This window comes from Octopus sinensis, linkage group LG24, assembly GCF_006345805.1.
Source record: "Octopus sinensis linkage group LG24, ASM634580v1, whole genome shotgun sequence".
Lineage (NCBI taxonomy): Eukaryota > Metazoa > Mollusca > Cephalopoda > Octopoda > Octopodidae > Octopus > Octopus sinensis.
In genome coordinates this window covers 22,533,330-22,557,059 of record NC_043020.1, presented here as the reverse complement: position 1 = coordinate 22,557,059, position 23,730 = coordinate 22,533,330, and the positions used below count along the sequence as shown (strand labels likewise).

Sequence of the window (23,730 nt, the reverse complement as noted above, 5' to 3'; positions counted from 1 at the left end):
ATCGTGCTGATGGAGTATCTCACCTGTACAAATACATCTGAAAATACTTAAATGACTAGGGCTTGAGGGAATTATTTATAACACATGACAGTGGTACAGCTAATGTCCTAAGGTGGCGAGCTGGCAGAATAGTTAGCACGCTGGGCGAAATGCTTTATGGTATTTCGTCAGCCGCTACGTTCTGAGTTCAAATTCCACCGAGGTCAACTTTGCCTTTCATCCTTTCGGGGTCATTTGAATAAGTACCAGTTACGCACTGGGGTCGATATAATCGACTTAATCCGTTTGTCTGCCCTTGTTTGTTCCCTCTGTGCGTAGCCCCTTGTGCACAGTAAAGAAATAGGTAACAGCTACTGTCCTGTAGATATAAGTGTATTTCTGTCTACTTAATATAAACTTTTACAGAGAATGACTTCCCACAGATGTTACAATGATATGGCTTTCAACATTTTGAATACAATTGTGTGTATTTAAAACATGACCATAGGAGAATGGTTTAGCACAAACATCACAGTGATATATTTATGTACCTGTATGAACACGTTTATGGTGAACAGTTAATGTACTTCCACTTGTGAATGATTTACCACAGATTTTACAGGGATATGGTTTCTCCCCAGTGTGAATAAGTAAGTGAGATTTTAAGTGTACTTTTTGAAAGAATGATTTTCCACAGATATCACAGTGATACAGTTTCTCACCTGTATGAAGGTATTTGTGTTTAGCTAAATTGCCCCTTTCAGAGAATGACTCACCACAAATATTACACTGAAAGGGTTTCTCACCTGTATGAACACGAATGTGGCAAGTCAGGCTGTCACTTCGAGTGAATGATTTACCACAGATATCACAGCGATATGGTTTTTCACCTGTGTGAGTACGTTTGTGACCTTCTAAGTGACTTTTTAATGTGAATGACTGACCACAAATATTACAGGTATACGGCCTTTCTCCCATATGGAAGTTTTTGTGAGTAACCAAATGATGTACTCGAGAGAAAGATTTACCACAGATGTCACAGGCATGTGGCTTTTCTCCAGTATGGACCTGTTTGTGAACAACTAAGGAATGCTTACGCAAGAATGATTTACCACAGATATCACAGCGATATGGCTTTTCACCTGTATGAATATCTATGTGTTTGGCTAAGCTGTGTCTGTCAGAGAATGATTTAGTGCAGATACCACATTCATATGGTCTTTCTCCAGAATGAACGAGTTTGTGAGTGGTTAATAAATGCATTTGAGAAAACAATTTACCACAGGTATCACAATAATGTGGTCTCTTTCTGTGAATCAGTTTATGATGAGTAAGGTTACCCTTCAGAGAAAATGTCTTATGACAGATATCACACGAGTGTGATGATTTTTCCTCCTTCTTTGGCAATTTTTCAGAAAAATCCATTCTTCTTATTTTTTTTTTAGTCACACAACAGTTATATATTTTCCCCTTTACTGCACTGATGAAAACTGTTCTAATGCAATACCTGCATCAACTGTTATCTTTGTGACTATCAGAATGAGGTAGCAAGCTTCTTTATTGTTATCAGAATGAGGTAGCAAGCTTCTTTATTGTTATCAGAATGAGGTAGCAAGCTTCTTTATTGTTATAAGAATGAGGTAGCAAACTTCTTAGTAAATCAGTCCAAATCCAATTAGAACACAAAATCTTCTCATAGACCTTCCAGACAATCAGGAGAAACGTTTCACTTGGAAGAATCAACTCTCAGTAACTGTCATTAATTCAATGAGACACTCACAGAGTTGTGGCTCTTCTGTATATCACCTTCCTTTTCTCTGTAAGTGGCAATAAATGACAATGTCATCTGATGTTCTGAAATGATTGAGAAATAGTTTAAGATTACAAAGATATTTAAAAAAATGGAGATTCAACAGTGAAATTTTACATTAATTCTATATTGATAAACTATAGATATAATCTTTTACTGCAAAATCTAAACTTATATTCATAAATTGTTATTTACATAACATTATGCAATGAAAGTGGTACAAAGTTCATACATTTACAGACTACATATACACTTTCAGATTGTGTAACACTACATATATGACAATAAATGACAATGATTATTAAGGCAATATTTTGCCAAAAATTTAAAATTCAGAAAAACGTTTGTTTCAAGGTCACACTAAAAAATAAAAGCCTTTTCTAATGATTAATCATCATAAATAAACACTAGCAAACAGTGGTCCCGCAAAATACTGGGGTTTATCCAGAGATTTTTAAAAATGTACGTAAAAGATAACTTTGGAACCCCTATCTTGCCCAGGATATTAATCGTCTGGGTGTCGTTCAGCGACGTGCAACCAAAAGAATACCCTCCATCAGGCATTTGCCATATTCTGAACGCTTTACTTCCCTGAGCATGGACACATTGAAACTCCGACGTCTGGCAGCTGACTTGGCAGACACCCATAAAATTATTAACCATCTTACAAACAATAACCCTGAGCACCTTTTCAAACTCCAACCGTCTAACACCCGTGGACATGTTTACAAAGTCAGGAAACAGCACAGCTCCCATGACTTAAGGAAACATTTTTTCACGCTGAGAGTTGCTGAAGCATGGAACAAACTGCCGGCATCAGTTGTTAGTTGTCGGAGCACTGCATCCTTCAAAACTTCCATGCTTTCTGAGATTCACCAACACTACACCTGATTTTCTCCCCTCCATACACACACAAGCATGTATCTGACTCATACCTTGTTCGCTTTCCAGGCATTTGTACATTACTGCATACACTTTATACACATTTTCTGACAAGTTGTGGTGCACCTGAGCACTGTATACAATAATTTCATTATTATTATTATTTGTTGGCATTCTTTCGATATAACTCGACAAAATCAAAACATTTCACTTCGGGTATTTCCGTGGAAGCAAATGACAGTTCGATTCTGTTTCCTGCTTGGAAATTTGCGGATTTTACAGACACACATGAAACAGTTAAGAACAAATATGAGACATTGCTGGTATGGTTTCGTTATATCTATACTCCAGAACCCACGGAAATACTCGAAGTGAAATGTTTTGATTTTGTCGAGTTATATCGAAGGAATGCCACTTTGTTTAATAGCATACTTTCCTGTTAGGAATTGTTTTCCCGTATACACACACATACAGACTCGCTTCGTGTAAAATCTTGATAAAAAAATTTTTTTTTTGGTAATCGTTCAATTAATGAATGGAAGAAAACATCAAAGGGACATAATAAATACACTAAAGTGACGTTTGGCTCCAACGCTCGTAAACGGAACAATTACCAAATTTCTTTTTGAAAGTTCAAATTTAAAATTTGTGGTGGTGGTGGTAGAGGGGGGGATTTAAATTACAATTTATGGCGATCCTTCGGTATAGGTACCGTAAGTGGGTTTGTTTACATTTCTGAAGATAGCAGAAACCCTTTTCTCCCACCCCTAACACAAACCCTAACGCCCCTATATATGTAAAAAAAAACATTTTCTTGAAATGTATCCGGTACCTATACCGAAGTTACGCCCAATTTTTTCTCTTTTTTTTTTGCTTCATCGCAGGAGATAGAGTTTGCAGAACACAAAAATTTCCTGAAACCACCAAAAACTAAAAATGTTAAGACAAGTTACAAAATGTGCTTCGATCAAGAATCTGTAACTGGCCAACGGGTTAAATGGCATTCTTTGATCGGAACTCCGTCGTCGTTCACTTCAGTATAATTACCATGTCGTTACGTTGTGAGTTCAAATTCCGCCGAGGTCGACTTTGCCTTTCATCCTTTCGGGGTCGATAAATAAAGTACCAGTTTCGCACTGGGGTCGATATAATCGACTTAATCCGTTTGCCTGTCCTTGTTTGTCCCCTCTATGTTTAGCTCCTCGTGGGTAATAAAGAAATAGGTATTTCATCTGTCGTTACGTTCTGCGTTCAAATTCCGCCGAAGTCGACTTTGCCTTTCATCCTCTCTGGGTCGATAAATAAAGTATCAGCTTCGCACTGGGTCGATGTAATCGTCTTAATTCATTTGTTTGTCCCCTCTGTGTTTGGCCCCTTGAGGGTAGTAAAGAAATATATAATCACCTTAATCAACCAAGTGAAACACGATTCCATTATTTAAATACGTTATTACAGCATTAAAATAGATGTTCATCAACTTACCGTTTTCAGATGTAGACAATGTCTGTTGTATGTCTTCAATAAACTAAATATCTGACAGTCAGAATGAGATTTACCAACGTTTTATTTGCTGCATTCCACACCATTCCAGTCGCTCGTCGGATCTCCAAGAATAAATTCCCAGCATCTCACCACCAACAACTGAAGCTGAATGATAAGCCCATCGCCGCACTTTCGTATCCAAATATTACAACTGCAACGCTAGCGTTCACTTGCAGATGTCTGCACACAATGTTTCTTGTAGAGGTTTAGGATCTTTTCGGTTTGAACGGCAGTTTTGTAAAATAAGTTCCACGTAACTAAACGCTTTTAAACTTCGTATACCGGTAGAATGTGTTTATAAAACATCTTTTTCTCTTGGCTTTATTGAGAAAATTCTATCGTTTGTAAGATATTTGTTGTTTTTTTCTTCAATTTCAACCAATCAATGACGTCTATTGAGGTGAAAACATTCTGTGCCGTATGAATATGTCCCTCGTTTAAGAAACAGATTGGGTTTATTTACATTTCTGAAGAAAAAAAAAAGATACCCTTCCCCCCACCCCTAACCCTAACTCCGAAGTCTTACCCTCGTCATCACTTGTAGTAATGAATGTGTTGGTTTGCTTTTAAGATGTTCTGCATCCTTTATCATCATCATCGTTTAACGTCCGTTTCCCATGCTAGCATGGGCGGACGGTTTGCCTGGGGTTAAGGGAGCCAGGAGGCTGCACCAGACACCAGTCTGATCTGACAGTGTTTCTACAGTTGGATGCCCTTCCTAATGCCAACCACTCTGTGAGTGTAGTGGGTGCTGTTTACGTGCCACTGGCACAGGTACCAGGGGAGATTGGTGCTTTTTATGTGCCACCGGCACGGAAACCAGTCATGGTGGCACTGGCATCGTTCACGTTCAGATGGTGCTTTTTACATGCCACCGGCACAGGTATCACAGCTACAATTTCCATTTGATTTTCATTTTGATGTTGATGTAGTTGACTCAATAGGTCTCCTCAAGCGCAGCAGGCTGCCCTACAATCCAAGGTACTTTGGATGGGCTGGGGCTGCTATGTGAAGCTGGTGCAGGAAACAGCCATGAACTCACATTATTTTTTGGTTCTTCGCAGTCACATCATATCTCCGGAGGTCTCAGTCTTTCGTCATTGCCTCTGTGAGGCCCAACATTCGAAGGTCATGCTTGACCACCTCATCCCATGTCTTCCAGGGTCTACCTCTACCCTGGATTCCTTCAAATGTTTGGGAGTGGCACTTCTTCACACATCTCTCCTCATCCATCCGTAGTACATGACGATACCAGCGCAAACATAGCAAACTTTGGCATCCAGGTGCTTCTGACTGAGGATGAGTTTATTTACATTTGTGAAGAAAAAAAGATACCCTTCCCCCCAACCCCTAATCCTAAACCAGATTGAAATGCAATAGATCGATACTAGGGTCATAATTATGGGTGACAATTTCATATGACACCGCAAGAAAAAGCTGCCGTTCAAACCGAAAAGATCCTAAACATTTTCCAATGAAAAACCTCTTTAGTCTTTACAATATGAATAAAGCGTATTATCCGGAGGCTGAAATGCAGATAATAAACCAGTGGGCAAGATTAGTTTCGATTTCATGAAATAATTACCATTTTCCCTTGGCCCTACTTTCTAATGTTATTGTTAAACCTACGGTTGGTGTTATTTTCCGATAATAGATGTTCACCAACAAATGTTGCATAATCACTATTTAAAAGCATTAGTTATTCCATCTTTTGATACAAACGCACACACAGATACATAAAATCTATAATATAAATTGGACATGGGTGAGCGTTGTATTCTTTCTTGTCTTGAGGTTCACAGTCAATGGCTGGGTAGATTCACGTGAAAAATGGCACACATGTGGAGACGGGTGCATAGATTGGAATGCAGTTTGTATTTTTTTTCCTAGCTCCCATACTTACCAAGAAAATCGATTAAAACTTTTTCTAATGGAATTTCCCCTCTTTCTTCTGCCATAAAAAAAACCAGTTGCTTAGAAGCTGTTTTCTGATGGGGTGGGGGTTAGGAAATTTTCATACAGTTGGAGGCTCCAATCGAAACAGGGGATCCGAAATGATAAGGTTGAGAAATGCTGTTATAGATTATGCCTAACCGGGAACGATCATAGCCACATCAGCCAAACAAACCAAGTGAAACCGGGCTTAGCTGCAAGTATATATATAAAGCAGTGGTTTTCAACCAGGGTTCCGCCAGTACAGTCCAGGGGTTCCGCAAGAAGTTACAAAACTGCTAAAATCGCCAGTAATTTTTAATTCTCCTGTGCAGATATGTGTGTATAAGACTATTAAATTATTGCACAGGGGTTCCTCGAGCCAGTGGAATGTTTCCTTGGGGTTCTGCTCCAGCAAAAAGTTTGAAAAGCACTGATATAAAGTAACAACTAACTTCAGTTTGAGATGACTTCTTAGGCCTACTATCATAGTCTACAGTGTTCAAAACAACACATCCAAGTCAAGTTGAATGTACCAATTAATTGATATATTCAATTAAAGTAGATACCGTACACAGATGAAGAAAAAAAAAACAAAACTAAATGAAAATATTAATGATAAATTAAGTTATTTAATTTATTTAAAAATTGATTGAACATGTATATACTCATGCATACACAAACATATATATACATTCAAATTCTGCTGAGGTTGACTTTGCCTTTATTGCAGTAAAATGGTTTCTCTCCTGTATGAATGAGTCTTTTATGTATTGTTAACTGGCTTCTTCGACAGAATGATATTCCACAGATATCACATGGATATGGGTTTTTGCCTGTATGAATACGTCTGTGAACAGTTAATGCACTTTCACCAATGAAAGAAATTACCACAGATATTGTAACCACATGATTTCTCTTTTGTATGAATGTCTCATCTGTATCAATAAATGACTTGTTCCATTGAATGATTTATCAAAGATATCAGTGATATCATTTCTCATCCTTATGACTCTGTTTATGAGCCGCTAATGACTTTCTACTTGTGAATGATCTACCACAGTGATTGCAGTAATAAGGTTTCTCTCCTGTGTGAATACGTCCTTTATGCACCATTAACTGACGTCTTTGAGAGAACGATATTCCACAGATATCACATGGATATGGTTTTTCGCCTGTATGTATACGCCTGTGGACAGTTAGTGAACTTCCATCAATAAATGATTTACCACAGATATCACAGTGATATGGCTTCTCACTTGTATGAATGCGTCTTCTGTGTACTATAAGCTGACTTGTGTAAGAGAATAATTCACCACAGATATCACAGTTGTATGGCTTTTCTCCTGTGTGAATACGTTTGTGTTTAGTTAATCTACTAACAACACTGAATGATTTACCACAGATATCACACGGATATGGCTTTTCTCCTGTGTGAGTACGTTTGTGTTTAGTTACTTTATCAGTTGCAGTGAATGATGCACCACAGATATCACAGTGATATGGTTTCTCTCCTGTATGGATACGTACGTGAGAATTTAAGTGTACTTTTTGAAAGAAGGATTTTCCACAGACATCACAGCAATACGATTTCTCTCCTGTATGAATATAATTGTGTTTAGCCAAATTGCCCCTTTCAGAGAACGACTCACCACAAGTATTACACTGATACGGCTTCTCTCCTGTATGAACACGAATATGGCAAGTCAGGCTGTCACTTCGAGCGAATGATTTACCACAGATATCACAGTGATGTGGTTTTTCACCTGTGTGAGTACGTTTGTGACTGTTTAAGTGACTTGCTGCAGAGAATGAATTACCACAGATATTACAGGTATATGGCCTTTCTCCTGTATGTAAGCGTTTGTGAGTTCGTAAGTGATCCTTTCGAGAGAATGATTTACCACAGATATCACAGTTGTATTGTTTCTCTTTTCCGAGAATACATTTATGGTTGGAAAGGCTATTCTCAAGAGAGAATGTCTTTTGACAGACATCACAGTGATATGATGATTTTCCCTCCTTCTTTGGCAATTCTTCAGAAAAATCCATTCTTTTATTTTTTTCTTCCACACAATAGTTATATTGACATTTTTCCTTCTATTTATTCTTTACAGCACTGATGAAAACCATTCTGCTGCCATACCTCCATCAACTGTTATATTTGCTGCTATCAGAAAGCGGTAGCAAACTACTACTTTGTCAATCAGTCCAAATTCAATTAGAATACAAAATCCTCTCACACACCTCCCAGACAATGGGGAGAAATGTTTCACTTGGAAGAACTTATTGTCAGGAACTCAAAAGATATATTCATAGAAGAAAAGTTGGAGCTCTTCTGTGTAAAATCTTTCCTTTCTTTGTAAATGGTGAGAAATATTGGGAATATATCTTTGATGCCAATTTCATCCGTTATTCTGAAAAGATAGGAAAACAGAATAAGATATTAAAGATTAATAAAACGTAGGGATCTGACAGTGAAATTCTACATTAATTCCATATTGAATAACACTAGTTCATTTCCTTTAAAAACTGCTTCTTCATCTGTTATTTAAATTATGTATACGGACAGCAATTTTACATGATAGTGAGATGTGGGCCTTGAATGCAGAAGACATGTCAAGGTTAGAGAGGAACGAGGTCAGCATGCTCTGCTGGATGTGTAATGCAAGTGTACATGTTCATCAGAATGCTAGTGTTTTGAGAAAGAAGTTAGGCATAAGAGGAATTAGATGCTATTAAAAGAAAATGTAGAAACATTTTTCATTACCACCCCACTTCGTTTTTGATTACAGTATTAAAATATTAGAGAGTCTGAGATCACTGCAGGGAGTGATTTTAAAAAATCGTATGTAAAAGACAATTTATTTTGGTTAATGTTTACTTTAACTACCGGTCACCAAAACAAAAGTGTAAAATAGGTGTAGAAAAATGTGTATAATCAAATATGAAAACAAAAATTTACACCAACGAACAGAGGGTAGGGAGATCCGATTTTTTCCATCATAACGTTTAAGAAACTGGAAGCCCCGGTCACACACACACAAAAAAAAAAAACAGTCTACCATGTGTTAAAAAAAAGTGTAGAAAACAAATGAGCACAAAAATTTGCGCAAACTGTTTAACCGTATGAGATATAAGTTTGTGGGACATAAAGTCGCAAAATTGATCTGAAAATACCAAAAACTAAAAATATTACAAGTACAAAGTGTTCCCTTCAATATATATTTCTTTATTGCACACAGGGGGCTAAACAAGGACAGACAAAGGGATTAAGTCGATTACATCGATCCAGTGCGAAACTGGTACTTTATTTATCGACCCCGAGAGGACGAAAGGTAAAGTCGACCTCGGCGGAATTTGAACTCAGAACGTAATGACAGACGAAATACTGCTAAGCAGCTCGCCGCGTGCAACCAAAAGAATACCCTCCATCAGGCATTTGCCATATTCTGAATGCCTTACTTCCCTGGGCATGGACTCACTGAAACTCCGACGTCTGGCAGCTGACTTGGCAGACACCCATAAAATTATCAACCATCTTACAAACAATAACTCCGAGCACCTTTCCAAACTCCACCCATCTAACACTCGTGGACATATTTACAAAGTCAGAAAACAGCACAGCTCCCATGACTTAAGGAAACATTTTTTCACGCTAAGAGTTGCTGAAGCATGGAGCAAACTGCCGGCATCAGTTGTTAGTTGTCGGACCACTGCATCCTTCAAAACTTCCATGCTTCCTGAGATTCACCAACACTACACCTGATTTTCTCCCCTCCATACACACGCAAGCATGTATCTGACTCATACACTGTTCGCTTCCCAGACATTACTGCATATGCTTTATATGCACTTTTGACAAGCTGTGGTGCACCTGAGCACTGTATACAATAATTTCATTATTATTATTATTATATAATCACCCTATCAGGCAAGTGAAACACGATTCCATTATACATTATTACAGCATTAAAACAGACGTCTATCCACTTACCGTCTTTAGATGTAAACAGTGAATCAGTGTGTTGTATGTTTTCTACCACTGTAAATATCTAATAGAACGAAATAGAACTTCTAACTTCATCTCCTTCCGTCAACATCCAACTTCCTTCTGCAATAAAATCCCAACTTGTGACAATTTGCAAGTGAAGCTGACTTTACGTCTCCAGCCGAACTTTCGATCCTAAATATCCTAACCCCAATGGTAAAGTCCCCTTGGAGATGTCAGCAACCAATTCGATACTGGAGCGTTTCCAGTAGAAATTTTTTTAACTACCAGGAAATCTTCGATAACTTTGGTTCATTATTTACGATTGATGGATATTTTCGGTTTGACCGGCAGTTTTTTAAAAATAATTTCCACGTAACTAAACACTTTTAAACTTCGTATACTGGTAGAATGTGTTTATAAAACATCTTTTTCTCTTGGCTTTATTGAGAAAATTCTACAGTTTGTAAGATTTTGTTTTTTTTTCTTCAATTTCAACCGATCAATGACGTCTATTGGGGTAAAAAACATTCTGTGTCGTATGAATATGTCCCTCGTTTAAGAAACAGATTGGGTTTATTTACATTTGTGAAGTGAAAAAGATACCCTTCCCCCACCCCTAACCCTAAAACAGATTGAAATGCAATAGATCGATACTAGGGTCATAATTATGGGTGACAATTTCATGACACCGCTAGAAAAAACTACCGTTCAAACCGAAAAGATCCCAAAATTTTCATATTAAATAATGATCAAAATTGACAATATCTATGAAGTGTTTGTAAAAAAAAAATTTCTTTTCACTTTGACAATTATTATTTAAAATCTGCCGGTCAAAGTGAAAAGATCCCCAAAAAAGAAAGTCCATTAGAAAAATAAAACCCATTTTTCTGAAAGTTATGAGGAAACAAAATTTAAGAGAGGGACACATATGTGGAGGTATGCCTGTGAAATTAGACAGGGTGTTCAGAAAGTCTCTCCGCAGTGAAAATTTCCATCGTGCGCATGCGCAACTTGGCTATCATCGCTCCTGTCCTTTTGGCATGTCGAAATGTTGACCATCGAAGAACGAACGTTTTTAGTCGAATGGGTGTTTCGAGCTGGAAACAAATACACAGATAGCGTGAAACAGAAGTTCAGCGAAGCTTTTCCAAATACTGCTGTCCCACATCGTGACACTGTGCGGGAATTGATAAGAAAATTTAGAAAGACTGGGTCAGTGGAAGACACAGCAAGAAGCGGTCGGCCCACCGTTCTTTCAGACGCAACACTCTCCAATATTTCTGATAAACTGTTGGCAAACCCGTCAAAGTCCTTACGCAAATTGTCACAGGAAACGGAGATTAGCCTAGGAAGTGCTCACACGGCAGTAAAAAAGAAATTACATTTCTCTCCATACAAAGTGCTGCCCATTCAAGATTTGAAAACGACGGATCAAACTGAATGACTTTCATTATTGGACATTGGTTCCAAAATTTTGTTGCCGAAAAAAGCATAGAAGTGCTGAATGGGTGATTTTACATCGACGAGGCTTGGTTTCATCTGTCGGGACAGAAATTCGCAGAACACAAGGGGCGATGCCTCGGTATAGATACACACGTGACTTTGTTTACATTTCTGAAGATAACAGAAACCTTTTTCTCCCACCCCTAACCCCCCATATATAAAAAAAAAACACTTTCTTGAAATGTTTCCGGTACTTCCACCGGTACATATACCGAGGTTACGCCACACAAGGTTATGGAGCACTGAAAATCCCCACGCGACGTATGCGCAACCTCTGCATCACGAAAAAGTTGCAAGATGGATAGCAATTTCGAGAAAGCGTGTTGTGGGACCGATATGGGATCTTTTCGGTTTGAACGGCAGTTTTTTTCTAGCGGTGTCATGAAATTGTCACCCATAATTATGACCCTACTATCGATCTATTGCATTTCAATCTGTTTTAGGGTTAGGGGTGGGGGGAAGGGTATCTTTTTTTTCTTCACAAATGTAAATAAACCCAATCTGTTTCTTAAACGAGGGACATATTCATACGGCACGGAATGTTTTTTTTTACCTCAATAGACGTCAGTGATTGGTTGAAATTGAAAAAAAACAACAACAGATATCTTACGAACTATAGAATTTTCTCAATAAAGCCAAGAGAAAAAGATGTTTTATAAACACATTCTACCAGTATACGAAGTTTCAAATTTTTTAGTTACCTAGAAATTATGTTAAAAATTGCCGTTCAAACCGAAAAGATCCCCCGAGGACACCATCAACACCGAGAGATATTGCTCAAATATTGTTATTCATTTGTAGGCCACTAAAAGTGAAATTAATAATGCATACTTTCAGCAAGATCGAGCTACAGCGCCATGGTGCTACTTCAAGAGTTTTTCGGTCAACGGATTATTTCGAAGGGACTTTGGCCACCAAGATCACCTGATTTAACACCGCCAAACTTTTATTTCTTGAGGAGCAAGTAAAGGATCGGTGTACAAGAATCGCCTGAAAACCATTAATGAGCTAAAAGACACAATCATAACCTTCACACGGTCCATAACGCATCAGACTCTCCAAGATGTATTTCAAAACACGTGTAGAAGAGACATCTTATGTATTAATAATCAAGTCCGACACTTTCATCACCTCTTATAAAGTTTTTTAAAGTCTTGTAAAGTCTAATATATTCTTTTGTGGTCTTATACCATCTTATAAATATTTATTTTGCAATAACATACTTGCTGCGGAGAAACATTTTGAACACCCAGTATATAAAGTGAATATGAGGGGATCTCTCGGGAAGATTACCACAGTCTACAGTGTGCAGAACAACACATCCAACTTATATATGCATGCATGTGTGTGTGTGTTAAGGCACAGTAAGTGTAGAAAGCTGAGGCATTTCCAATGCAGCACTCAACCTGTGCTTGAGGATGCTGAGCAGGTGACAAAACTTTAATCCCTGGTATTGTTCTAACTTTGGAATACTTAACAAGGCTATAAACAGACTATGACCCCCCTGGTGGGACTTGATTCATCTGAGGCAGAACTATATTAATAAAATGAAAACAAATACTTAAATTTCTTGAGGATGATGCCTTTGTTGAGATTTAATATAGATAGAATGAGAAGTTAATTAGTTAAAATATATAGTCGTAATTCTTTACGACAAAATTTACTTTTCTTCAAAATGCTATATGTATATAATAAAAATTAATGTAGAAAATGTTTTCTCTTTCTTCACGTTATATATAAAATGTATTTCTTGGACATGGCATAAAAAATAACCAATGTCTCAAAGGAGTGAGTGTCGTAGAGTTTAGTTACATCCAACAAACACTGAAGTTTTTCCCAAAATCCAGGGTTTTTATAACTGCTCAACTTGACTTTAAAGAATGGAAATCACATACAAATATTCTTTAACTAATTCTTAGAATTCCTATATGAGCAGTTATATTAATCAATGGGAAAACGACAATCATATTTCTTCGGCAATACGACATTACGTCATATTGCCAGCTACCACAAAGGAGATGAAGCAGCACACATTTTAAGTTCAGACCTCTGTCAACAGCTATGGCTTGTAATTATCCTAAATTGCATTATTCTCAAAATCAGAACGTTTCTTGAATCATATTGTAATAAATTATATTATGTTGGAATAAATTGCAGCAAAAATCTATTACCTTATATTTGAAATTTTCTCAATTTCAGTTGAAATTTGAATTTTAGAAATAGCTGGAAGTCCTGATTGTACATTTTTCTAATGTATTAGCTGCATTTATGTTGAAATAAGCATATTTTTAGTGAATGAGCAAAACTCAGAATGAATCAGATTGCAAAGCATATAGAAAATGGACAAAATGATTATTCTGTAACAAAACACTGCATGAATCAGTAACTAATACAATTTTTATAATAAATAAAGAATTTTTAATACCAGAAAAGAAAAAAAAAAAAAAATGAATTTAAGCTTTATTCCATGTTTCATAGACGAGGAAAAACATTTGAATTCTATGCTCCATTTTGTGGAAGGCTTTTCATAGCTAGCTTCCTTACTTACCACTGTCTCTTTGAAGTGTACTGGATGTATTTTGGTGTAGAGCCAGCACTACAGAGGCTGTCATGTCCTTGGCCACATTAGAATGCTGATATCTCTGTTCAATTGTCACCCACTTCACAGTGTGTGCATTTCTAATTAAATGAGTGATTTCATAAAGAAAGTGATTTGCCACAGATATCAGTATGATGCAGATTTTCTTTGGATTGAATACATTTGTGTTTGGTTAAATGACTATTTTGATAAAATGATTTACTACCGATATCACAATATTATAATTTTTACTTCTGTCTGAATGCATTCGTGAGTAATAAAAGCAAAGCAATTTACCAGATGTCAGTGATATGATTATTTCCCCTGTATAAGTTTGTGCTTAATTGCATCACTATTTTAGAAGAGAGATTTAACACAAATATCACACTGAATGGTTTCTTCTCTAGTATTGATACATCTGTGAATAGTTAAATGACTTGTCTAAGAGAATAGTGTACAACATCCCAGTAAAGTTCTCTTCTGTGAGAGTGTATTTGTCTTTAGTTAAATAACACCTTTCATATTCACCAAACATATTACAGTAGGTTGGTTGGTTTCTCACCTGTATGAAAATGTTTCAGCCTAATTTAGCTAAAACAATTTACAATACATACAACAGTGTGGAGCCTGGGGCAACTCTACAACTTACCAGCTCTAATCAAATAGTCTGACCCCTGCTAGCCTGGAAAAAAGAACATTAAATGATGATGATGATAACACTATATGGCTTCTGACCAGTATGAATACATTTTTGACTAGTTAATCTACTTTCATCAGTGAAAGATTTACCAGAGATATTGTAATCATGATTTTCTTTTGTATGAATGTGTCTCATCTGTATCAATAAATGACTTGTTCCATTGAATGATTTATCAAAGATATCAATTCTTATCCTTATGGTTCTGTTTATGAGCAGTTAATGACCTTCCACTTGTGAATGATCTACCACAGTGATTGCAGTGATATGGTTTCTCTCCCGTATGAATGCGTTTCCTATGTTTCGTTAACTGATTAGTTAGACGGAATGATATGCCACAGATATCACATGGATATGGCTTCTCACCAGTATGAATACGTCTGTGAACAGTTAATGAACCTCCAACAATGAATGATTTACCACAGATATCACAATGATATGGCTTCTCACTTGTATGAATGCGTCTCCTGTGTACTATTAACTGACTCGAGTGAGAGAATAATTTACCACAGATTTCACAGGGATATGGCTTTTCTCCTGTGTGAGTACGTTTGTGTTTAGTTAACTTACCAGCATCAATGAATGACTTACCGCAGATATCACAGTGATATGGTTTCTCTCCTGTATGAATACCTCTGTGAGAATTTAAATGTACTTTTTGAAAGAATGATTTGCCACAGATGTCACAGCGATGTGACTTCTCACCTGTATGAATGTTTTTGTGTTTAGCCAAATTACCCCTTTCGGAGAATGACTCACCACAAATGTTACACTGATATGGTTTCTCACCTGTATGAGTACGTATGTGTCGTGTTAAGTCATAAGTCTGAGAGAAAGATTTACCACAGGTGTCACAATGAAACGGTTTCTCACCTGTATGAGTACGTTTATGTCTGTTTAAGCTACTTGCTACAGAGAATGAACTACCACAGATATTACACACATATGGCCTTTCACCTGTATGTAATCGTTTATGATTATTTAAGTAATCCGTACGAGAAAATGATATACCACAGATATCACAGTTGTGTCGTTTCTCTTTTCTGTGAATACATTTATGGTTGGAAAGGCTATTCTCAAGAGAGAATGTCTTTTGACAGACATCACAGCGATATGATGATTTTCCCTCCTTCTTTGGCAATTCTTCAGAAAAATTCATTCTTTTATTTTTATTTTATTTTAATTTCACACAATAGTTATATTGATATTTTCCATCCTCTTTACTTATTACAGCACTGATGAAAAGCTTTCGACTGCAATACCTCCATCAACTGTTATCTTTGTTGTTATCAGAAAGTGGTAGCAAACTACTGCTTTGTCAATCAGTCCAAACTGAATTAGACTCCAAAATCCTCTTATAGGCCTTCTACACAATGAGGGGATATGTTTCACTTGGACGAACTTTCAGTAACTCAAAAAATAAATTTACAGAAGAGTTGTATAAAATCTTCCATTTCTCTGTAAATGGTGACAAATATTGAGAATATATCTTTAACACCAATCTCATCTGATATTCTGAAATGATAGCAAAACAGTGTAAGATATTAAAGATAAGTAAAAAGTAGGGATTTTACAGTGACATTTTACATTAATTCCAAATTGATAAAACCAAGTTCATTTACTTTAAAAACTGCTTCTTCATCTGTTATTTGAATTATGTATACGGACAGCAATTTTACATGGTAGTGAGATGTGGGCCTTGAATGCAGAGGACATGTGAAGATTAAAGAGGAATGAGTCTAGCATGTTCTGCTGGATGTGTAATGTATGTGTACATGTTTATCAGGGTGCTAGTGTATTGAGAGAGAAGTTAGGCATAGGAGGAATTAGATGCTGTGTGCAAGAGAGAAGACTGCACTGGTTTGGTCATGTGATGCACGTGGATGCTGATAGTCCCATAACGAAATGTTGATGACTGAAAGTAGATAGAACAAGTGGAAGCAGGAGACCCAGGAATACATGGGATGAAGAACTGAGAAATGACCTAAGGACAATGAACATTTCAGGCTAGATTACATAAAATTGAGATACATGGTGCCTTACTGTACTCAAGAAAACCCATACCCTACAGTAGAAACGATTAGGTTACTCCCACTGGCACCAAATTGGCGAAAATTTTCTGACAATTCCCCCCAAAATAAGGAAACGCAAAAGCTACAAAGTGTGCTTCGATCCACAATCCATAATATCCCGACAGGTTAAATGGTTCTTCGTTTAGAACTCCGCTATTTCACTTCCATATAATCACCTTATCAGCCAAGTGAAACACGATTCGGCGTAACTTCGATATACGTCCCGGAAACATTTCAAGAAGGTGTTTTATATATATATATATGGGGGCTTAGGGTTAGGGGTGGGAAAAAAGGGTTTCTGTTATCTTCATAAATGTAAACAAAGCCACTTACAAGGTTCACCCACGATTCTACTATTTACATACATTATTACTGCATTAAAACAGGCGTTTATCAACTTACCGTTTTCAGGTGTAAACAGTAAATCAGTGAGTCATATGTTTTCACCAAACTACCAGTGCAAATATCTGATAGTTAAAACGAAATTCATTGATGTTTCTCTATAGAACTTCCAAGTTTATTTCCTTCCCTCAGCTTCCAACTTCCTTCTGCAATAAAATCCTAATTTGTGACAATTTGCAAGTGAAGCTGACTTTACGTCTCCAGCCGAACTTTCGATCCCAAGAATTATAACCTCAAAAGTAATCATTAAGATTTATAGGTACGTGGTACTTCGTAGGTTAGATGAGTGCTGAAGAAGGGGCAACAACCCTCGAAATATGGCATATACACTCATTAGCCACTTTTGCCTGCGATGACATTGTCTGTTTATATCTGACGTCTCGATACGAAACGTTGTAGCAAAAGACAGTGCTGGCTTTAAGTTCTATAGAATATCTGTAGAAAGAACCTTAACAAAATAGCTGGAATGGTAGAGTCTCCGACCAATGCGGTCCTGGAATGTTTCGAGTAGAGACTTTATTTTACTTAAAAATCTGGATGCAGTTTGTTTGGTTGTCAGCATTTCAAAAAATTAAAGTTTATCGAAAATTTCTTAATTTGGCACAATAATATACTTTTCGGTTAAACTAAAGCGTTACGCCATTCAAAGAATCAAAAAAAAATAGGTGTAAAACAACTTCCTATGAACGAATATGAAAAAAAAATGCCCGCACGCGAAAGAGGGGTGGGGGAGATGCCTCGGAAAATTCACATCGGGAATTTCCGAAAGCGTCTGACCCGGGCACCAAAACAAAAAAAAAAAATAGTGTAATATGTGTAAAACAACTTGCTCTAAACGAATATGATTAAAAAAATGCGCGCTCGCGAAAGGGGGGTGGGGGAGAGGGTTCGGAAATTTCACATCTTCAGTCCACGGCCTTTAAACTAAGAAAAAATTGTGTAATTGGTGTAAAACTACTTGTTCTAAACGAGGATCAAGAACACACACTCACACATGAATCATAAACTCTGTATTTTTGTACATATTTCGCAAAAAAAAAAATAAATAAAGAGAAGAAATTCTGGAAAAAGTGAAGAAATGTTGGATCTCCGCCATGTGAATCAAAATACGTGTCAGAAACATCTTGAAATACTACAGAAATTATGTTACGAAAATGATAATGTATACATACCTCTTTGAGTGGTCCATCGACAGTGATGATAAAGAAATGAGATGGGTTGCGTTTGGAGGAAAAAATTATCTCGGGCCAGGATAAAGACTTGCTGCTACCAATAAGAATACGTGTATTCTCTTGGCAGCAGGTTTAATGCTGTCCATAAAAAGGAACTTGGCGATGTATTGTTTTAAGTAACAGGCACGAATGCCTGGGCGAACAACTGATCTCTTAACTGACCCCCACAATCTCTCTATCGTCTGTGTGTGCACCGACGCGTTTGTCGGATCAACAAAGTTTTCACTGTGGTTGATGCGGAAGTGGGTATACCCGAGATTTCCAAGAGAGTTATACGCAGCCCAAGAAATGCCTTATCAAATGTCCTTAAGGACACTGTCCTTAGGGGCCTATAACTTGGTACCAACAATCGTCTTGTAAACAACTGTCCTTAGACAAGACTGACCTTTCATTGACCAGTGTTTACTCATCCCATCTTCTGGTGTGGAGGATTTCCCGCTCCTTGGTACAGAACAAGTTCTTATTCATTTCAGTCGTAGATACACAAGCGTTAAGTTGTATGATAGAGAATGGCACTTTGCAATTCATGTGAATTAACATTACAGGATGGGATTCGCGATTTACTAATGACAGTGAGGCATGAGATTTCTTTCGAAAACATAATATCATTCCCAACACAGTTGACTGCCCTAGATGCAATTTACCATGTACATTGCGCGAAAATACAAACATCTTCCGATGTGGAAGGACTGTTCGCCGTCGAAGGCAAAGGCCAACGCAATGTGGATATTCAATATCCCTATACAGCAACACATTTTTGGAGCGGAATCAGCTACCACCCTGTAAAATCCTGTTATTTGTGAATTACTTCCTTACAGACTGTTGGTCGCATGCATTAGTCGTGGAAAATTTGAACATTTCGTATCCGACCTCAATTGATTGGCGATCCTTCTGCTCCGAGGTTTGTCAGCATTGGATAGAGAATTACCGGGACTAAATCGGTGGACCAGGAGTTGAAGTAGAGATCGATGAAACAGTTATTGTAAGGAGGAAATACAATCGTGGAAGACTCACAAAAACTATCTGGCTTTTCGGTGGGATAGAGTGAATAGGCAAAAAAAAAGTTTTGATACCTCTTTCATCTGAGTGTGGTGAAGAGGAAAGGCGAGATGCCGCCACACTGATCCCCTTAATTACCCGATATATACGCCAAGGGTCGGTAGTATATAGCGATTCTTGGGCTGCGTATAACTCTCTTGGAAATCTCGGGTATACCCACTTCCGCATCAACCACAGTGAAAACTTTGTTGATCCGACAAACGCGTCGGTGCACACACAGACGATAGAGAGATTGTGGGGGTCAGTTAAGAGATCAGTTGTTCGCCCAGACATTCGTGCTTGTTACTTAAAACAATACATCGCCAAGTTCCTTTTTATGGACAGCATTAAACCTGCTGCCAAGAGAATACACGTATTCTTATTGGTAGCAGCAAGTCTTTATCCTGGCCCGAGATAATTTTTTCCTCCAAACGCAACCCATCTCATTTCTTTATCAACACTGTCGATGGACCACTCAAAGAGGTATGTATACATTATCATTTTCGTAACATAATTTCTGTAGTATTTCAAGATGTTTCTGACACGTATTTTGATTCACATGGCGGAGATCCAACATTTCTTCACTTTTTCCAAAATTTCTTCTCTTTATTTATTATTTTTTTTTGCGAAATATGTACAAAAATACGGAGTTTATGATTCATGTGTGAGTGTGTGTTCTTGATCCTCGTTTAGAACAAGTAGTTTTACACCAATTACACAATTTTTTCTTAGTTTAAAGGCCGTGGACTGAAGATGTGAAATTTCCGAACCCTCTCCCCCACCCCCCTTTCGCGAGCGCGCATTTTTTTTATCATATTCGTTTAGAGCAAGTTGTTTTACACATATTACACTATTTTTTTTTGTTTTGGTGCCCGGGTCAATCCCTCAGACGCTTTCGGAAATTCCCGATGTGAATTTTCCGAGGCATCTCCCCCACCCCCTTTCTCGTGCGGGCATTTTTTTTTTCATATTCGTTCATAGGAAGTTGTTTTACACCTATTACACATATTTTTTTTTTTGATTCTTTGAATGGCGTAACGCTTTAGTTTAACCTACTTTTCTAAGCTGGGATCTTTTCGGTTTGAACGGCAGTTTTTTCTAGCGGTGTCATATGAAATTGTCACCCATAATTATGACCCTAGTATCGATCTATTGCATTTCAATCTGTTTTAGGGTTAGAGGTCTTTTCGGTTTGACCGGCAGTTTTTTAAAATAATTTCCACGTAACTAAACACTTTTAAACTTCGTATACTGGTAGAATGTGTTTATAAAACATCTTTTTCTCTTGGCTTTATTGAGAAAATTCTATAGTTTGTAAGATATTTGTTGTTTTTTTCTTTAATTTCTGCAATTTCAACCAATCACTGACGTCTATTGAGGTGAAAACATTCTGTGCTGTATGAATATGTCCCTCGTTTAAGAAACAGATAGGGTTTATTTACATTTGTGAAGAAAAAAACTATCCTTCCCCCCACCCCTAACCCTAAAACAGATTGAAATGCAATAGATCGATACTAGGGTCATAATTATGGGTGACAATTTCATATGACACCGCTAGAAAAAACTGCCGTTCAAACCGAAAAATCCGAAAATTATAGATTATAAACATTTCACATACCATTCAAAAGATTCTGGAACGGATCATCATTAAAGTGATATCACCACATGAATTCAACTAAATAACTATTAAGACATGTCCTTGCTGTTCCAATTTCTCTTTTATTCTGTCTTTTGGCCCTGTTCTACATTCCCTCTACATGATTGGTTGAAGCATGAGAAATAGGATCGACAAAATTAACTGAGTGATTGACACTGATTATAACCAAGGTTCGCAATGGTGTTATAAGCCTTCCGGTGGTGAGCTGGCAGAATCGTTAGCACACCGGGTGAAATGCTTAGTGGCATTTCGTCTGCCACTACGTTCTGAGTTCAAATTCTGTCAAGGTCGACTTTGCTTTTCACCACCACCACCACACTTTCACATTTGGAATTGCTTATCCAAATACCTCCCTAATCTCTGCTATAAGGACTATGTTTGCAGCATATATATGGTCTTAAATTCCTGATATGACTGCAAGAATCATAATAGATAATATCAAACCCAGAACCAAACTGTGAATTACACCTATTAGCACCCTAATTTCTTCCCAGAACTCCTTGCCAACTCTTATTTTGCTGCCTGTATCTCTCCGTTTTATACTCAGACATCACTATGAGAAAAGACACGTCTATTGACCAAAATTATTTCTTCAATCATTATATTTAATGTTTGTTTTCCCATACTTGATTGGACTGGACAGATGCTTTTCCTCACAAGAACTACCTGTGTTCCAAGAGATGTTTTTTATTCCAGGTATTAAAAAGCACAGAGCAGCTGATCAAAATGCACATTCATGGAGAAGTTGACAAGTAATTCACTCAACACAATCGGGCTACTGGTTTCATCATTTAAAGACATTTGAGTCTATTTTAATTTTCAATGTCAGCATATGACAAAACTTTAATCCCGGGTATTGGGATACTTAACAAGGCTATAAACACTATGATCCCTTGGTGAGACATGATTCATCCTAGGGATAACTATATTAATAAAACATACAAATACTTTAATTTTCTGAGGTAGATGGCTTAAATACCAGAAGGTGAAGCAGCACGCATTTTAAGTTAAGATCTCTGTCAACAGCAATGATTTTTAATTATCCTAAACTGTATTATTCTCAAAAACAGAATTTATCTTGAATCAATTATATTGTAATAAGTTATATTTTATGCTGGAATAAAATGCAGCAAAAAACTTTACCTTTGAATTGAAATTTGATTTTGAAAATAGCTGTAAGTTATGATCCTATATTTTTCTAACTTGCATTTATGTTGAAATAAGCATATTTTTAGTGAATGAGCAAAACTCAGAATGAATCAGATTGCAAAGTATAACATGGACAAAATGATTAATCTGAAACTCAATTCATTCTCATAACACTGCATGAATTAGTAACCGATGCAAAACAATATTTATAATTAACGGAGAATTATTAATACCAGAAAAGAAAAACGAAACAAATTGACATTAGGCTCTATTCCATGTTTCATGGATGAGGAAAAACATTTGAATTCTATGCGCCATTTTGGGGAATACTTCCCTACATATCACTGTCTCTTTGAAAGTGTACTGGATGTATTTTGGTGTAGAGCCAGCACTACAGAGGCTGTCATGTCCTTGGCCACATAAGAATACTGATATCTCAGATATGTGGTACAGATTTTCATTGGATTGAATACATTTGTGTTTGGTTAAATGACTATTTTGATAAAATGATTTACTACCGATATCACAGTATTATAATTTTTACTTCTGTCTGAATGCATTTGTGAGTAATAAAAGCAGAGCAATTTACCACAGATGTCAGATTATTCCCCCTGTATAAGTTTGTGCTTAATTGCATCACTATTTTAGAAGAGAGATTTAACACAAATATCACACTGAATGGTTTCTTCTCTTGTATAGATACACCTGTGAATAGTTATATAACTTGTTTAAGAGAATAGTGTACCACAACATCCCAGTAATATAAGTTCTCTCCTGTGAGAGTGTATTTGTCTTTAGTTAAATAACACCTTTCATAGTCATTCACCAAAGATATTACAGTAGTATGGTTTCTCACCTGTATGAAAATGTATCAGCTGAATTAGGCCAGACCAATTTACTATACACACAACAGACAGGAGTCTGGTGCAGCTCAACAACTTACCAGCTCTAGTCAAATAGTCTTACCCGTGCTAGCCTGGAAAAAAAACACTAAATGATGATGATAACACTATATGGCTTCAGACCTGTATGAATACATTTTTGATCAGTTAATGTACTTCCATCAGTGAAAGATTTACCAGATATATTGTAATCACATGATTTTTCTTTTGTATGAATGTGTCTCATCTGTATCAATAAATGACTTGCTCCATTGAAGATATCAATTATATGGTTTCTCATTTGAATGATTCCGTTTATGAGCAGTTAAGGACCTTCTACTTGTGAATGATCTCCCACAGGTTGTTGCAGTGATATGATTTC

General features: G+C 36.9%; 3 protein-coding genes and 1 long non-coding RNA gene across 6 annotated transcripts in view; 1 reads left to right on the top strand and 3 right to left on the bottom strand.

Moving 5' to 3' along the window:
* Positions 1-23,730, bottom strand: part of LOC115223874 (zinc finger protein 208-like) — a 162,734-nt gene that overhangs the window by 77,455 nt on the left and 61,549 nt on the right. The window lies entirely within an intron of this gene.
* The window catches only part of LOC115224116 (zinc finger protein OZF-like), a 41,492-nt gene that overhangs the window by 12,888 nt on the left and 4,874 nt on the right, over positions 1-23,730 (bottom strand). The window contains exons 3-4 of one of the 2 annotated variants that reach the window (XM_036512919.1): positions 15,514-15,758; positions 7,129-8,054 (exon numbers count right to left, since the gene is read on the bottom strand). In XM_036512919.1, the coding sequence (XP_036368812.1) occupies positions 7,139-8,054; positions 15,514-15,758 (1,161 nt within the window). In that variant the 3' untranslated portion in view covers positions 7,129-7,138. Of the gene's footprint in view, positions 1-6,984; positions 8,055-15,513; positions 15,759-23,730 lie in introns of those variants that run through there. The other variant, XM_036512920.1, reaches the window with a different exon arrangement.
* Positions 447-16,243, bottom strand: LOC115223896 (zinc finger protein 525-like). Of its 2 annotated transcripts, none has more exons than XM_036512933.1 (2): positions 16,180-16,243; positions 447-1,486 (listed from the first exon to the last, which is right to left on the bottom strand). In XM_036512933.1, the coding sequence occupies exon 2, from the start codon at positions 1,402-1,404 to the stop codon at positions 523-525; it is 882 nt and encodes a 293-aa protein (XP_036368826.1). In that variant the 5' UTR covers positions 1,405-1,486; positions 16,180-16,243; the 3' UTR covers positions 447-522. The 2 variants fall into 2 exon arrangements, with proteins under 2 accessions (XP_036368826.1, XP_036368827.1); XM_036512934.1 differs by having other exon boundaries at positions 447-1,459; positions 16,176-16,233.
* LOC118767782 lies at positions 7,929-15,101 on the top strand. The gene is made up of 2 exons (XR_005003697.1): positions 7,929-7,979; positions 14,528-15,101. It is a non-coding gene; the product is annotated as an uncharacterized LOC118767782 (long non-coding RNA).

Coding starts and splice junctions, on each gene's coding strand:
- LOC115223896 (XM_036512933.1), bottom strand. CDS start 1,404: ATGGATTTTTCTGAAAAATTGCCAAAGAAGGAGGAAAAATCATCACAC.